Raw genomic sequence first — 16,765 nt, 5'->3', positions numbered from 1 at the left:
ACACACACACACACACACACACACACACACACACACACACACCTTTAAACGCACTTCCACTCCATCAGTGGCAGGCCTGGCCTTGTATCCCCACAACGACCGCCCACCCCCCACCCCCCCCACACTACTCCTCTAATAGCATATCAGGTTGCCCCACTCCCCCGGCCAGCGGCAGCACCTCCATTTCCCCAGCGCTGTAATTACTTTAGGGAGCTTCTGCGTGGGCCTGAGCAGCTACAGAGAAAAAAGAGAGAGAGAGAGAGAGAGAGAGAGAGAGAGAGAGAGAGTGTGTGTGTGTGTGTGTGTGTGTGTGTGTGTGTGTGTGTGTGTGTGTGTGTGTGTGTGTGTGTGTGTGTGTGTGTGTGTGTGTGTGTGTGTGTGTGTGTGTGTGTGTGTGTGTGTGTGTGGGCGCACCCATACATGTGCATTCACATACAAGATAGACCCAGTGTGAGATCGACCAGAAAACAACAATCATGTGCATGTGAGAGAGAGCAAGCGAGTGATGGGAGCAGTGCGTGTTTGCGTGCACATTTATGTGTGAGAGATCTGTGTGCTGTTTGTTTTCCAGTGACAGAGCCAGTCCCCCTGCAGACAGAGTGGGTGATTAACAGGGTTGACGCCTAGAGGGTGGCCCTCTCATTAACACTGCACACACGCACACACACACACACACACACGAACACAACAGAGGCTCTTTTTCTACTGTCTCTCTTCTTCTCTCTCAGTTCCTTTTCCTGTTGTGTGTCATCTGTTTGTATGTGTGCATGCAGACGGGTTTCTGAATGGGAATATGTTTGTCAAAATCTGCTATCTTGGGATTCATTAAGATGTCATAAATGTGTCATGTTGGGTTGAGGGTTTACTTTGTGTTAAAGGATAATTTTGTTTATTTTCAGCCATGGTTTTTATTACCAAGAGTTTAGCTTTGTGATTTATAGTTCTAGCGAGAACTGCATATCCACAGGGGAGGCCTGGAAAATATTATCACTAATTTTTATCACCTGTAATTTTTTTATCACATATATATATATGTGTGTGTACTGTATGTTTTTTTATATTGTGAATCATAACACACATTTTGTTGTCTCAATTAACAACACTGAGCAAATACTACAGAGTTTTAGTCTGATTTCCCGTTACAGTATAATCCATATAATCACCAACTATACAACACATGATTTGTCACACACTGTAAATGGTGCATAATAAAATGTTAGTATGGAGCTCCTGCGCAGAGGATTTTCTGAGAGCAATTAAAAGAATTTGATGCCTGTGTTGTTATAACATTATTTTTCTTTTTGTCCTGTTCACTCTTACTTTCCAGTACTATGAGATGTCCTACGGACTCAATATTGAGATGCACAAACAGGTGAGTCTTCATTAAGTCCTTATAGAAAAAACTACTCTGTTCCCATTCATTACATAACATATAAAACAGTTGTATTTCCATGAAGACCAGATTGCTTGTTAAAAAAAAAAAACTGAAACACAGAAGGATGCATTTTTTGCTTATGGTCAGACTGGATTCAAACTGATGGAGACATGCATGTTTATGCAATCTTCATATGTCAGTGTGTTAAATGTGTTTATTTTGCTGTAGTTGATAAAGGCTATTGGTCTGTTGTCTGGTCTCGTCTGATCTGGTGTATTGTTGTAGTGTGTGCCAGTGTGGACTGTGAAACTTTCCATGATGTAAAAAGAAAGTCCATATTTGTGTATTTATTTCCATATTTCTCTGATCCCGGATGCCTGAAAAAAAATTGTGTATGCAATTTCTATGCAGTTAAATATTCAAGGCTAAAGCCATTGTACGCAAATGGCTGGTTCACAAGATGAAGCTGTAAACAATTTCCACCTGTTAGAACTGCAAAGTAATCAGAGTTACAGGTGATGGTAAATTATTTGCATGTTTTCCAGTGTTTCCCACAGAATTAGTTTCTATTTGTGGCAGTGGCTGACAGGAGGAGGGCTTTCTTCATTTTTAGATAATTCTGTATATAAGGTGCTCCACTGCAAATATTTTAATTGTCATGTATTTGTGACAAATAAATAACTGATCAATATGTACAGCTCCATTGCTTCATGTTGTGTCAAACAAATTGACATATGTTTTGTTTGGATTGATTACATTTTGGGTGAGCGAATCAATGCGCTTGGCACAGCTCTACTATAATAAGATTTCAATATAGAAAATCAATATGCGGCGGTCAATGTCGATATTGTGGCGTGCCGCTACAAATATATCAATGAATGAGAAACACTGTTTTCTACAAACAGGAGTCTCCTGGATCATTCACTATGCTACACATTATGATTATGATTTTGCCATTTTTTTGCTGAGGGCAAATGGCTGTAATATAGATTGTAATACTACAGTGGCCATGGTGCTGTTGCTATGAAGAAGCCAAAGAAGAGTCTGTGATTGAAATGCTGGTTTTTCACTAAACCTTTTCACTCACTGACAGTTAAAAGAAATTCACTACCATCTTTTCCGTATCTTCATTCTCTTATGCACCAGTCTGCACCAGGTGTGTATTAGAAAATGTTCCCTTTGACAGAGAAACCATCAAGAGCTTTTTAACTTCTGCCCGCCATTAGACAGCATAATTTTAAACTTTGTGATTGGATGAAGTCTCAAGGACTACCAGTCCTTCATTGCAGTCCATTTATCACAGTTGCTTGTTGTTCATAATGGTGATTCAACTGGGAGAGTTTCATGGCCATCAAAACCTTGGAGGCGCTCCAGCTGCCAATCATCTGACATCATCTATGAGATAAAAAAAAAAAAGAAGCTGAATAAGACATACGTCCAGAACCTTGAACATCTGAAGTAACTCCTCACACTTTGTTACTCTGTTGATGCAGGCGCAGATGTGCATTCCCAACCCCATTCCCCCACTACACACCTGCAGCTCACTGATTGGCAGGTGTGAATTGCAGAGACAATCTGAGTGTTCAGGGACGTCTGAATAATGTCACCTGAGGCTGTGTAAAATCCAAGCGCCAAGGGCTTTAGCTTTTTGCTGTTGCCAGATCAGTTTTTTCCCACTCCACACACAGTATTACAGCTGTGGTGAGTATGGAAATGTGTATAAGGAAGTAGGATTCTTTAGGATTTGCAGAAAAATGTCCATTATAGTTTTGGCTGCACAGTCATTTATTACAATGTGGATGTTGATATTGGCAACAAACCCTCATTTATACAATGGTTATATGTATTTGGCAGACATTTAATTTCTGCAATAGTATTCTCTTTTACATGCAAAAACAAACAGTTATCATTTTCCCAAATCAAATGAAAGCACTGATGTTGGATCCTGCAAAGCATTTTGAAACAGAAAAGAAAAGGAAGCCTTCACACAGGCAGGGGAGGGGTGAGAAGTAGATGTTCATACATCAGTTTGTGTGGCTGAAGCTGGGGGAGTAATTTATGCTCAGCCTGTAGGAGGGAGAGAGCGATGGGCCTCCGAAGGGCCAGCCCTTATCGGTGACCTCGTCTGGTGCTGCCCGTCCACACACACAAACACACACACTGTCTTATGATTGACGGCGCATGCTGACAGCCATATTGGGAGAACCGAGTGTGCTTTGACAAATGGACACACACACACACACACACACACACACACACACACATACACATACAGAAGTAGCAGCTTCCATGATTTAAAGACCTTCACAAATATGCACCCACACAAACTCTTAGGTAGGAGGCACAGCACAGGCACTGTGATACATTCGGGGCAAACACACACACACACACACACACACACACACACAGAGACACACACACAGAGAGACACACACACACACACACACTTGGCCTTATGTGTGTGATTCATCACCCCCCTTTTCCTTTATCTGACAGGGATGAAATTCGTAGTCATTGTGCTTGTGTGTTTGCGTGCGTGTTGTTTCATATGTCTCTGTGTTTGTGTGTGTGTGAATGTGAATCTCTATTAGCGCATATGCTTATATATTTGTGTGTGTGTTGCTGGCACATGTTCATAAGCTGTTGTGTGTTATTGTTCATTTGTGCTCCTGTTGAGTGTGTGTGTGTGTGTGTGTGTATGCGCGCGCACATGTGTGTGCATGTGTTCATGCTTTCTTTGTGCACAATGTGAGTGGGTGCGGAGAGTCGCTAGTTCCATTAGAGAGAAATTGAAGGGGATGTGTGGAAACGAGTGTCGAGGAGCATTCATGTCTAGGCCTATTGTGCAGAGCTAGCCCCCTCCTCCTCTTCTGCTCCTCCTCCTCCTCTCTCCACCTCTGTCTCTATTTCCCTCTCTTTCTTTCTCTCTTGCACTCTCACACATTCAATTGCTCCCTCTTGATCACTCTGTCCTACTCAATTCAAAAAAATGCCTCTCCACTCTGTCTGTTCACTCCCTCTCTCTCTGTTCTCTTGTCTCTTCTCGCTCTCTGTTTCTCTCTGTTTTGTCTTGGTGAGGAGAAGCAAGGTTGAGTTGTAGATTGAACTGGGAATATGTTGAATGGAAATGTATTATTGCTGGGTCCTCTTTGTCTTTCTGTTGCTTTGCTTTTTACCATGTTTTTCTTCCCGTACATGTGTGTCCTACCTGACAACATATTCATCCATAGACAGGTGACAAATTAAAAGAGAAACCTGAATAAATGAGTGGAGAAACATAATGAATGCAGATGCTTCCACACAGGTGCACTGTATGGTACAATTAAGCAGTTAACATCCAATCATGCCTCTGTGGCAGGTATAAACATGCTGAGTAGGCCCGGTTGGTTCTGATTTTATATTGAGATTTTATATAAATTTTATGGCAAGAGGAAAAGGTCTAAGTGACTTTGAAAGAGGGTTTATTGTTGGGGCACAGGAACTTCAGTCACAAAGACTGGCCCACTAGTGAGTGTTAGATCTATGGGAAAGACATCAGTGAATTGTGGTCAACACATTTGATGACGGTGATGCTCATGCATTTGTGCGATATGTAAGGAAAAACAGAATAGCAACCCTTCCTCAGGTCACTGATAATGTCAATGCAGGACATGATCAGAGTGTGTCAGCAAGAAGAGTCCATCAACAATTACATAGAGAGGGACATTATAGTAGAGTTGCAGCACATAAACCCCTCGTTACAAAGATTAATGCACATGTGAGAGTTGAGTGGTGCAAATACCATAGACACTGGCCTACAGAGATGTGGAAAAAGATATTTGGTCAGATGAGTCATCCTTATTCTTGACAAGTGGGCGGGTGCATGTGTGACGTATACACCAAGAGAACAGTACAGACCTGAAAGCTTGACCCCTACAGTGAGGGGATCTGGTGGCTCTGTTATGCTGTGGGGGGCATGTTGCTGGCATGGTTTGGGTCCACTTGTCCCTCAGAGGGAAGGGTCACTGCAAATCACTATAAAGTTGTTCTGAGTGATCACCTTCATCCTATGATATACAGTTTCTATCCTGATGGGAGTGGTTATTAAAGAAGGGTTTGGAGATGGAGGACATGATATGCCATCTATGGTTGCGAATCTCTGTGGAGTTCAGAGACTTGTAGAATCAATTGAAGCTGATCTGGCAGCACTAAGACACTTTATGCTGGTTTTTCCTTCAATTTGTCACCCGTCTGTTTATTTTGAGTGCATAGTTTACAGTGGAGGAGCTTTCATTGTGTGTATAAAGCAACGTACATTGTCTTGTCAAGCAGACATCATTATATAAACAATACAGTATAGCCAGCTCCTGACATATTCATCATTCATCCTGTGGGGACTTGCGCCTAGCAGACACACACAAACACAGAGTGAAACAAACTGGGGACAAACAAGAAACACAAGGGGGGGAGGAGTGGGTACCCAAACCAGTGGAGGTAAATGTACAATACTTCTCTCTGAAATGTAAGTAGAAGTACAAATGTATACAAAATGTACAAGTACAAGTGCCTAAAAATAGTTTTTAAGAACAGGACTTGAGTAAAAGGTTTAGTGATTGTGCCTGATGTAGATTCGAATAGAGCTTTTAAATGTGAAAGTACGGTGCATTTTTAGGTTTTGGATCTTTCTGAGATATTTAGAAGTATCAAGTCCTGGTGTACTCCTGGCAGGAAGCAGTAGCACGAGACACTCAAATAGTGAAGCTCATACAGAGAGAAAACCAGGACACCCCGAGGCATTTTTGTGAAATGTTAGGTTTGTTTAGGCTGCCTTCCGTGCTTCCTTGAAACACATTTTAAATCAACTCAAACACATTTTTGTCTCGGTGTTTGCTTTCCCTTTTGAGCCTATGTTTTTCAAGTGACAAAAGATAAAGCTTATTTAAATTGGCAAAATAAAGGCAGACATCTACAGCAGCAATTAATTCAGTCTGCTGCCGATCCTTCATGTCTTTGTCCGGTCTCCCAGTCCAGTTTTGTATTGTGTATGTTTTGTGTGTACACATATAATGCTCTTGTCAGTGAATTTGTGCTTCAGTAGTACTTGTGGAAGGCTGGAAAGAAGCAAAGAAAAATGTAAAGAGAGGACAAAAGAAAGAAACAAGCATTCAGATAGAAAAAAAAAAGCTGAGGGAGAAACGCAGAGAGGAAGATGATAAAGAGCACGAATAAAAGAAGAGACAGACGCAGAGTTGGGGAAAAAAGAGATAGACAGCATAAAGGGCACTGAAAAAGAGGAAGAGTCATAGTTAGCATGGAGCGAGTCCCGCAGAGACATTTTAGAGAGACATTTCAGAGATGTCAGGGAGTGTGTATGTGTAATGATGAGCGGATAGGAGTGAAGCGCTTGATGGGGAGCTGTGCTCTGCATGCCTAATGACTGTTAGGAGGGCCCCTCTCTCCTCATCGCGCTACGAATTAGGCTCTAACACAATTACTGCTGCTTTGCATATCTCAGACGGATTGGATGATTACCAACCAAATGTGATAATAGACCTGCATGTGAGAAAGATAGGAAGTGTGCATGACGAGAAAGAGGAACGGGTGTGTGTGTGCTGGCTTGGATGATTGTTACATTGTGTGTGTGTGTGTGTGTGTGTGTGTGTGTGTGTGTGTGTGTGTGTGTGTTTTGAGAGAGTTTTGAGAAAGAGTATTAGGTACAAGCAACTTAATTAATGAACTGATAAAGGGATTCTGATATGCCTGATATGTGCAACTGTGATGGTAAGTGTGTGTGTGTGTGTGTGTGTTCATGTGTATGATGCAAGATATGTGTGCTCCAGTTTGAGAAGGTCATAGCAGATGTTTCCCATACCAATGAGAGTGTGGTTTGAATCGCTGAATGACAATTTATATTTAATGAGGTTTTAAAGTATGAGAATAGTGATGTGATTCTATATTTTTTTTTATTGTCAACAAATCCTACAAGAAGACCAAACCAGCAATGATTTTATCCCACTACCAAGTATTGCATTCAACGAAAATAAAAAGACATTTTGGTAACGCTTTTATATTTTAAACGACATTTTAGTCTCATCTTTTTTCGTCAAGGATATTGCATGTTGATAAGTAGTAACTAGTAAATAGTAACAGTTTCATTTAAAGTTTTAACTGACACAGTGTCTAGCGATGTCGATGCTGTCTCATCATCGTCTCATCTTGGTTATGGTAAAAAAAGGTTGCAGAACATATTTCGTCATAGTTTTTTTTTAACGAAATCTACACTGCTGTTGCTGCTGTTGTTAGCATGTTAGCCATACAATCTGGCACAATTTATGTTTACAACCCTACATGTGCTATTTTGTCTGTCCCTTGTACGTACATTTCTGTCATTAGGATGAACACGGGCACTGTATTTTATTAAATACTCTCAACAATAATAAATGTGTATTCATCAGCATCTGAAAATACAAATCCACTATTTGGATTATCTCTCACTTGCAAGTCTCTTTGGATAAAAGCGTCTGGCAAATGAGTAAATGTAAATGAAATGTTGCTATTTTAGGAAATTATTTAGCCTTCTTAAAAAAAATGAAACTATACTTTTGCCCATTTTTAAAGGTTAATATCTTAAGAAGGAATCAATAGGCTTAGGGCTAAGTGCCACAGAGAGGGTAGGGAAGACAGAAAATATTAAGAGACGGACTAACTCATCGTTGGTTTTGTTCTTTTCATGGGATTTGTTGACAGTAACAAAAAATTCAAATACTGCCCATATTGTCCTTGAACTAAATGAGTCTCTCTCCACAGGCTGAGATAGTGAAGAGATTGAATGGGATCTGCGCACAAGTCCTGCCCTACCTGTCTCAGGAGGTAATCACACACACACACACACACACACACACACACACTCACACACACACTTACACATACACACTGACACAAAGACGTCACTAACCCCCTGACCCTCCGCCCTATTCCTTACATCCTGGAATGAGATCATCCTCATTCCCGCCTCATTACCTCTCCACCTCTGTGACCCCTCTCTCAGCTTCCTTCCCTCCTCTTCTCTCCTCTGTACTTCTCTCCTCCCGCCATTCATCATCACGCGCTTCCTGTGTTCCCTTCCATCTCACTTTCGCTGTATTCCTCCCTCCCCCACCTTGACTTTCTGCCACATTCAATCTGCCCCCTCCTCCCAGTCTTCTGTCTTCCCTTCCCCCCCTCCCTTTTTGACCACTGCTTCCACTCCCCTCTTCTTCCCTCCCTCCCCTCGCAACCTCCTCCATCCCACTCCTCTTTTCCTTTATACATGTGTGTGTTTGTGTGTGTCAGCGTAATAAATGGTTGTGTGATTCAGATAAGCCATGCTCTTATCTGCCCACCAGGGGGTTGACCTCCACCCATTACAGCACACCAGCCGACCATACATTCACCAGTGTCACACAAGAAGCCTTTTGTGTGTGTGTGTGTGTGTGTGTGTGTGTGTGCGCGCGTGTGTGTGTGTGCGTGTGTGTGTGTGTGTGTGTGTGTGTGTGTGTGTGTGTGTGTGTGGATGAATAGCTGAAAGATGGGGGGTGCGGGGTGGGGGTATCACCAGAGAGGGTTGTTGGGTCTCTGTTGGGACTACTGATATTGATCTAACCTTTCCACCTCTCTCCCCACAAACTCTCCTTCCCTTGTTTCTGCTTCAATTTTATTGTCTCCCTTACTTTCCTCCTCTCATATTCACTCCCCCCCACCCCCACCCGCTGTCTCCAGCACCAGCAGCAGGTCCTGGCGGCCATAGAGAGGGCCAAGCAGGTCACCCCCCCAGAGATGAACTCCATCATAAGGGTACGATGTTCCAGCCTCAGCCCGTCTCAGGTCTTGTGATGGCTGAAAAAGCGCAATTATTGATTGTTAACATCAATTCTTTTTTTTTTCTTTTTTGACCTTTATTTATTTGTTAATTGTTTGTGAAATGTTCAACAATTAGCTTTGAAATGAGTTGGACGAATTAACTTACCCTGCTTCTTTATCTATAATCATTAATGTAGTGGTTAATCTAAGTGTGGGCAAATTGATATTTATATATGTCACTATGTATTGCAAAGGTTTTCTTATTATGTCGTCACTTTTCTGATTTATGCACTTAAATAGCACGTTAATGCCAAAGAACAGACACTGGTGATGAAAGAATCTGTGATGCTCACATCACAGGCTTCAGTTTTTTCTAAACAGTGCAATAAAAAAAAAAAACCTTTTCAAAAGACTTATGTCAGTATTGAGTGAAAATGAATAAACAACTATCCTCTAATAAATACTAGCTTTGTGAAACATAATATTTATTTGTTGTTTTCACTGAGGTTTTGTTAATTCAGATCAGTTCAAAGGAATTTTTTATAGGTATACTCCTGTAGGACTTTTAGAGTGATTTAGTATTCGAATAATGATAATTATAATAATCTTTATTAATATGGCTCAAAGTTTTACTTCTGTTAAGACAAGGGACTTGCAAATGACAGAAAAAGAAATCGTCAAACTTGATGCAGCTCTGTATTATCCTGACATTTAAGTTCCTACTTTGGACAAATAATTATTCCCATTATTGCTTCATTTTTTTGTATCTGAAATGCCTGAAAACTGTGAAAAATGTCTGTAATCATTTCCTGCAGCCCAATGTGATGTCATCACATCGCCTGTTTTCCAAAAGCTCCAAAATATAAAGTATAAAAAATATTGGATTTATCATCATAAGACTAAGAAAAGCAGAGATCTTCAAATGACAGACTGGGACTGGGGAACAATTGACATTTTTCTTTTAAAATGACTTAAACTATTATTCAGTCAATAAAATAGTTGCTTTTTCTGTTGATCGACTAATCGATTAATCAACTGGTAGTTGCATGTCTAGTTTAAATTCCCATACTGCAACTCAGAAGCATCTTTCATTAGACCCTACCTTCCTATATATGCCCACGTCTTTTGAACTCGAATGCCTGGCCTGATGACATCATCAGGGTTATTTTCTCTGATGTGACACAGCTCCTTCAGACCCACAGAAGACATTACACAGTTGGCTTTTTTACAGGCTACGTAGTTCTTACCATGATGAGTGATGTGATCTTAATGTGTAAACTTTGTGGCTTAAATTCCTTTTTCTTTTTTTTTTTCAAATATCAGAGAATACTCCACTCAATACTGTGGTACCCTCTGACCTGAGGCATGGATTGTCCTTTTACATGGGTACAATTATTTGAACAGTAAAAAATTGTGGCTGTAGTGTTAGTCAGCTACACATACTTTATCATTATCAGCCTTGTGCTGGCTAGCTTAGCTACTCCATCATTTTACCAGACATTTAGTATTAGATCGGGTATCCACTCCATCATTTTACTATGGGTCAGGTGTTAGCTAGCCTAGCCACTCCATCATTGTGATTCACCTTTGTGTCTGCTGCTTTAGATACAGGGTACAGGTCTGCATAGGCCTGTATTTGGGATTGGACCTTTTTTTCCTTACTGGGAGCCACATCGTTTTATCCATTTTCTGATTACTATCAATATCTTCTTTTGATAGCCGCTGATATCACCATAAATACTTATATATTCTTGCAGGACAAGTATCATTGGAGCTCTGCTTGTGAATGTAAAGCAGAGGCTGAGTAAACTTGGGCAGTTAGATGCTGTTTACGAGAAGTCAGTTAGTATTGTCATAAACATCAGCCCACTGATGTGTCATCATGTTGAGTGTGAGCACAGTGGGGGGTGATTAAAGTGCAGAGGCCTGGCAGTAACAATTTGTCTTTTATATTAAAATGAAATACATGTGTTTCCCATGGTAGGTTTTTATGTGTATTTGATATATGTGTCATTTTATGTTTTGATTATGTGTGTCTGGACATCTTTTCATTTTTAATACCATATCACTCCCTCCCTCTGCATATGCTTCACCTTTTTCTTGGTGTTTGCGTTGTTTTCTTGGAATTATATATTTAAAATTGAATCTATTATAAATAAGTTATGTATGCTTCAGATTTTCCATCTTCTACCAAGCATGTATTTTAGCTATCCATCTGTCCTATTGTGCTTGAGCTATTAGTGCTGCGCCTCAGGCATTATATATTAAACTCAAGTTGCTTCATATATTAGGTCTGTGCATTGCAGATTTTGCATATCCTACAGTGTCAGTGTTTTGCAGTGATTTGTGTGCCGTATCCGTCCTGCTGTGTCTAAGTTGTGTCTGGTTGTCTTCCATGCAGCAGCAGCTCCAGGCTCACCAGCTGTCTCAGCTCCAGGGCCTGGCCTTGCCTATGACCCCCCTGCCTCTGGGCCTGAGCCAACCGACCCTCCCCGCTGTCACCACCTCCTCCAGTCTCTTCTCCCTCTCCTCCCTGCTGGCCTCCCAAGCCCAGCTGGCCAAGGAGGAGAAGGCGTCACGTGATGGAGTTGACAGCCACCGTGAGGAGGACGGAGACAAGTCTGATTAGATGATGTTCCCATTCAGCTCTGTTTTTATCCAGAGACCTGAATCCCCAGATCCAAGCCCCCTTGGCCTACAGCCTCTCCCCTGGTCTCCCTCTATCCGACCTTAGCTAACATGGGCTTTAATCCCATCACCACCATCACCACAGCTCCAGCTACAGATTCCTAACCAACTTCCATAATTGGGGGAGATATGGCACCTGCCCCTCATGTCAGACCAGTCCTGATTCCTTCATATTTACCATACCTGGATTGTTTCTTTATCCCCCCTTCTCTCCTCTCACCATCACAGTGTCTCCCTCATGTATCCTGTGTAATTTCTTCAAACACACAATTTTTTTGTATACGATTAAGCTTTGTTTTTCTGTTTATTTTTTTTAATCAGGACTACTTTCTATTTCTGTTGCTTCCTGCCATCCTGTAGCTCTTTCTCTCAGTTCTTCTTCCTGTTTAGCTTGTTTTTTTTTTTCCCTCCATGCCTCTCTTCCTCTCACTCTCCCCCACCTCTTGCCTCTGTTCTAAGCGGGTCGTTCTTAGGCAGCACTGACCTGTGAGACTGAACGCACCATACTGTTGGTGTCAAAACAGGCTAAATGTTAAACAAAGGGATTCTTTGGCAAGCTGTAAAACTTGTCGCACACAACACAGGAGTCCTACAACTAACTTTCCTAAGATAAGGTCTCACAGAGATCAGTAGTGTTGTTTTTCTTTTTTTGTTTTGTTTTGTTTTTTTTTTGTTTTTTTTTTTCTCTTTGCCAGTTCAAATTGCATGCGTTCATTCCAAGCTAAAAGTTGGCTGTGAAGTTAAACAGTGGATTGTTATGGATCAGAGAAATGTTTAAATATTGCCCTAATGCCCGAGCTAAAGCGAAAGAAATATTGCTTTCTACAGCTACTGTCACATCCTAACCAAAAACTGCTGCTTGTAGAGCAGAAATGTTGTAATGAGAAGACACCTCCAGACAAACTAGAGATTTTGTGTATAATCCTAAATTTATATGGAGAAAGGAAAAGCACCTTCTTAGAGCAAACTTCATGCTGAGAGCTGTCAGACTAGATAACAAACCCACCTTAGTAAGTAATCCCCCCGACTTATGATCCTTGCCTGACGGTGCGAGATATGTCAGATAAATCCGCCCAGCACCTTAACTGAAAGGTGACATTTTTCATCAGAAGTTAAACAGAGCTGAGGTAGCAACAAAAACAACAAAGGTGCCACTTGACTAGTGCACCATCCCACCACCTTTCTTATCCTTAATGTGCACTAATATTAGAGCAGAGACTTGAGAGGAGAGAGTGTGCATGTAGTGTGTTTGACAGCAGAGGGCAGCGTGCGTCTTTGAAGAAACGTCCTAGACGGGTTCAGGCCTGAGCCAAAACAAGGAGAGGACAATGACAATGACAGAGTACAGGCTGTGTCACAAGGGGAATGTGTACAAACATAATATACAGAGACCAGACTGGTGACATTAATCTCTGCATGCGGTCAGTCCCAGTCTCTGCCATGATTTTTGAGGAATAGTCCTTGGTCTTTCTCAAGGAACATCTCTGTCCCTGTATTAAGACGGAAACATGGTCCCTCTGCAAATTCAGCTTTATACTGTGCGTTTTGATTCACCACCACACTTGAACTACCACTACATTATATAGACGATTGGACATCTACATATAGCAGTGAGTGGGAAATCTCCATGATCAAACAAACTGATATCAATTTAGATCAGACAGATGAAGCACTGAAAGCTTCCTCAGCTCTGATCTCCCTCAGCCCTCCACACCTACACAGGTGTTTTCAATGACTCAGTTACTGTGTCTGATTAGACCTCGTCAGGTGGAAGCTGGGTTAATAATGTGATGTCACTAAACTCTGGCTGTGTCTATAATCTCTCTTCATTTGCTGACATTGGCACTACATGTACCCTCTGCTGTTTTATTTGAGTATCAGAACTGTCAACGTTATAGTACCCTGACAGCAGTTGAAACACGCACCATACAGTGTAATTACAATGTCCCCAGCTTGACTTACGCAGAGGAGTTTTGCTGCATTTTATTCTCCCCCTCATTCTTCCATAATTTCCTCTCATTCCTTTAATGGCTACGTTTGAATAAAAGAAAAAAGAAAAAAAAAAAAAGATTACTCACTTTATAGTAACCTAATGACTGTTTATAGTGTAGGGAACAGTGAATGGGGGAATGTGTTCAGATAAGCTGTGTCCCAATTCAGGGGCAGCATCCTTCAGAGGCTGCATTTAGAGACCAATTGCGTCACAGTGGCGCGACTAGGCTGGCCCATTTCGAAGGCTCCTTCGAATCCGGCCGAGAAATGCGTCCTTCTTTTCCTGGGGAAAATGGCCCAATCTATCCCATAATTCATTGCGAACCGCTAATGAAAGCCAACAGTGAACCTGAGGATTACAGCAACAACAAATGTAAGTATTGGATTTAGCTCAGTCCAACAGCTAAACGGTACAACGGTTAAAACCAAGGGCCTTAGAAACTCAAGTTTTTGTTAAAAAAAAAAAAAAAAGAAAAAGTTATGTGTTGTCAATGTTGCTAGGCGAAGGTAGCCTCGCTTTGCGACGCTAGCTAACGGCGGGCATAGCTGGTGACGCACAGCTTAAGTCCTCCGTAGACCTCACCGTCTCATTTCGGTTCGGCCTTTTCAGTCTACAACGGCTAGGGTTTGATTACGTTTTGCGATGGATTCTGACTGACATGAGGCATTCATGTTCGTTAGGCTTTCAAGCATCTGTATTATTAAGGGCAAAGTCAGATATGTCAGAGTTCAGATTTCCCCAGTTTCCCAAGCTGTAACTCCGATATGACACTAACGCGTAACAGGTACAACAAAACTATGAGAAGTGTAAGAGAGATGTCAATCAGGCACAGTTCGTACTCACCTGCAGAGTCCTGGGAAGAGGTCTAATTAGGCAGCATAAGTGAAAACACCTGTGTGAGATGACAAGTTGAGAAAGGATGAAATTCAGCATGTTCCCCTCTTTGAAAATGTTTAGGGTGTTTTGCAAACGCATACATTTCCAGCAGAGTAGCCTCTGGTAATCAAACCTCTTACCTTGATGCTGTTGTTCACAAAGATTGTCTGATTCACTATCAGTCTAATGATGAACTGTGTTTGTTTGATTGTTGATTTGAAGACAGCCTGTGCATCATAACACACACCCTTTCGTGAATAGATATGAAGAGTTTCATTCAAACAATCCTTTTCACACTTCTTAAAATGATTTCTGGCACAATGATGAAGAACATTTTATTGTTTTAGTAACCATAAGACATTTGCTCATAAAAATGCTGATTCATGTGCAATTTTGATACATTGGCAGTGGAAATTCAGGAAGGAAAAAATACAAAAATTAAATATAAAGGAATTTCAGAATAAAACCCTTCATGTGTCCAAAAGTTTAGATGATACTCTGTCGATGACATTGGTGGGGTGACTCCTTCAATGATGCCCATCGTTGTGTATGTATGTGAACAAGGTGTGTATAAACAGTTGTACAGGTTTGGCAGTCAGTGATAAACCACAGAGATGAATCGCGCTGCTGTTCTTACTACAAACGCTAACGTGCTATTCTGCTTGTGAATTAAGCTCGCAGCACATCGTCCTCCCATCTAGCTACATACTGTACTTGTAGTGATATGCAGAGCATGTAGACAAAGCGACACACAAACACACACATCAGTGCATGTCTGCAGGGAAACTGAGATTGATTTCTTTCTAGTGGAGACATTTTAAAAAAAAAAAAAAAAAAAGAATGTTTAGTCCAAATTTTCTGTGATCAATGCACTTGTTTTTTTTTGTTTGTTTTTTTTTCTCTTTGTTTTTAAATATGAATCGATATGAACTAGAACCAGAATTACAAAGCTGGCGTTATAAACATACAAATTAAATTCTATGTATTTGTTAAAGTAGTAGGAGGTGCTCACCTCTGTATACAGTTATACATAGAAAGCTTTATGTGTATATGGCTGCATCTTCTCTTGTCTGTCCTGGATGATTCTTGTGCTATTGTGTTACAAAACTGATGTGACACCAGGGGGGAAACTGCAGTACGTTGACCTTTTGCCCTTTGAACCCTTTCCTTGTCTCTGACCCCCACCCCCCTTCCGACCCACCTCATCCCCTTTACTCCCATGCCACATCCCACCTTCCCAACTTTTTGCCCCCATAGCGTGAAGCATTGTAAGCGTTTTGAGCTTTGTAAAGGTCTTTTTTTAAATACTTATTTTGTGTATAATGTAAAACCTGAAAGTGTGTACTTTGGCAAAAAAAAAAAATGTTTTGTGTCTGAAATCATAGCTTCATTTAAACAAATAAACAAACAAAAAAAACTATAAAAAGTACAACAAACATTTACTATAAATAATATGAAATGTTCTGCAGTAAGGAAGGACTTCTGGTGCCTTACAAATAAAGTCAATCAAATCATACATTTTTCTCCTCTTCTTTGCCTCACTTTGAATGTCTTTCAGTGTAAATCTTGTGTTTAATATCTTACCTTTTTTAGGCAGGCATTGGTTCCAATTCATCTCATTACAGTGCAATGAAATCCAACTCGCAGAGATCTAAAACATGGTTTGGGTATGTGATCCATCACAGTAAACATGCCTGGCTTTATTTTTTTGTTGAAGTTATGTGATGGTGGTGATGCAGCTGCCAGCAGAAACAGCAGGTAAACCAAACAACAATCTAACATCTTAGATTTTGACTTGGCAAAGTGGGGTACTGTTAGTGATTTGTGGCTAACGCAGGAATGGAGCCTCCCTCATGCCTTTTTCTCTCCCAGAGAATGTTATTGGTATTACAGATGTTATCGATTGCGTTAGATGCAAGCGTTTACCTTGTTTTTTCCTCTGTTCCTTCTTATAAACTGCTCCCCTAGCTTGCTGCTACATCAAGTGGTGTTTTCTGAATTGTCATTGTTTAAAA

At 41.0% G+C, this 16,765-nt stretch overlaps 1 protein-coding gene across 2 annotated transcripts in view; it reads left to right on the top strand.

Annotated features, from left to right (window-relative positions):
* The window catches only part of tle5 (TLE family member 5, transcriptional modulator), a 41,157-nt gene extending 24,891 nt beyond the window's left edge, over positions 1 to 16,266 (top strand). The window contains exons 4-7 of one of the 2 annotated variants that reach the window (XM_056378361.1): positions 1,328 to 1,372; positions 8,162 to 8,224; positions 9,113 to 9,187; positions 11,598 to 16,266. In XM_056378361.1, the coding sequence (XP_056234336.1) occupies positions 1,328 to 1,372; positions 8,162 to 8,224; positions 9,113 to 9,187; positions 11,598 to 11,822 (408 nt within the window). In that variant the 3' untranslated portion in view covers positions 11,823 to 16,266. Of the gene's footprint in view, positions 1 to 1,327; positions 1,373 to 8,161; positions 8,225 to 9,112; positions 9,188 to 11,594 lie in introns of both variants that reach the window. The other variant, XM_056378360.1, reaches the window with a different exon arrangement.
* Positions 16,267 to 16,765: the final 499 nt, after the last annotated feature.

This window comes from Seriola aureovittata, chromosome 6 (assembly GCF_021018895.1).
Source record: "Seriola aureovittata isolate HTS-2021-v1 ecotype China chromosome 6, ASM2101889v1, whole genome shotgun sequence".
NCBI lineage: Eukaryota > Metazoa > Chordata > Actinopteri > Carangiformes > Carangidae > Seriola > Seriola aureovittata.
Note: the sequence above shows the minus strand (reverse complement) of the source record. Positions and strands in the feature narration are given on the sequence as shown.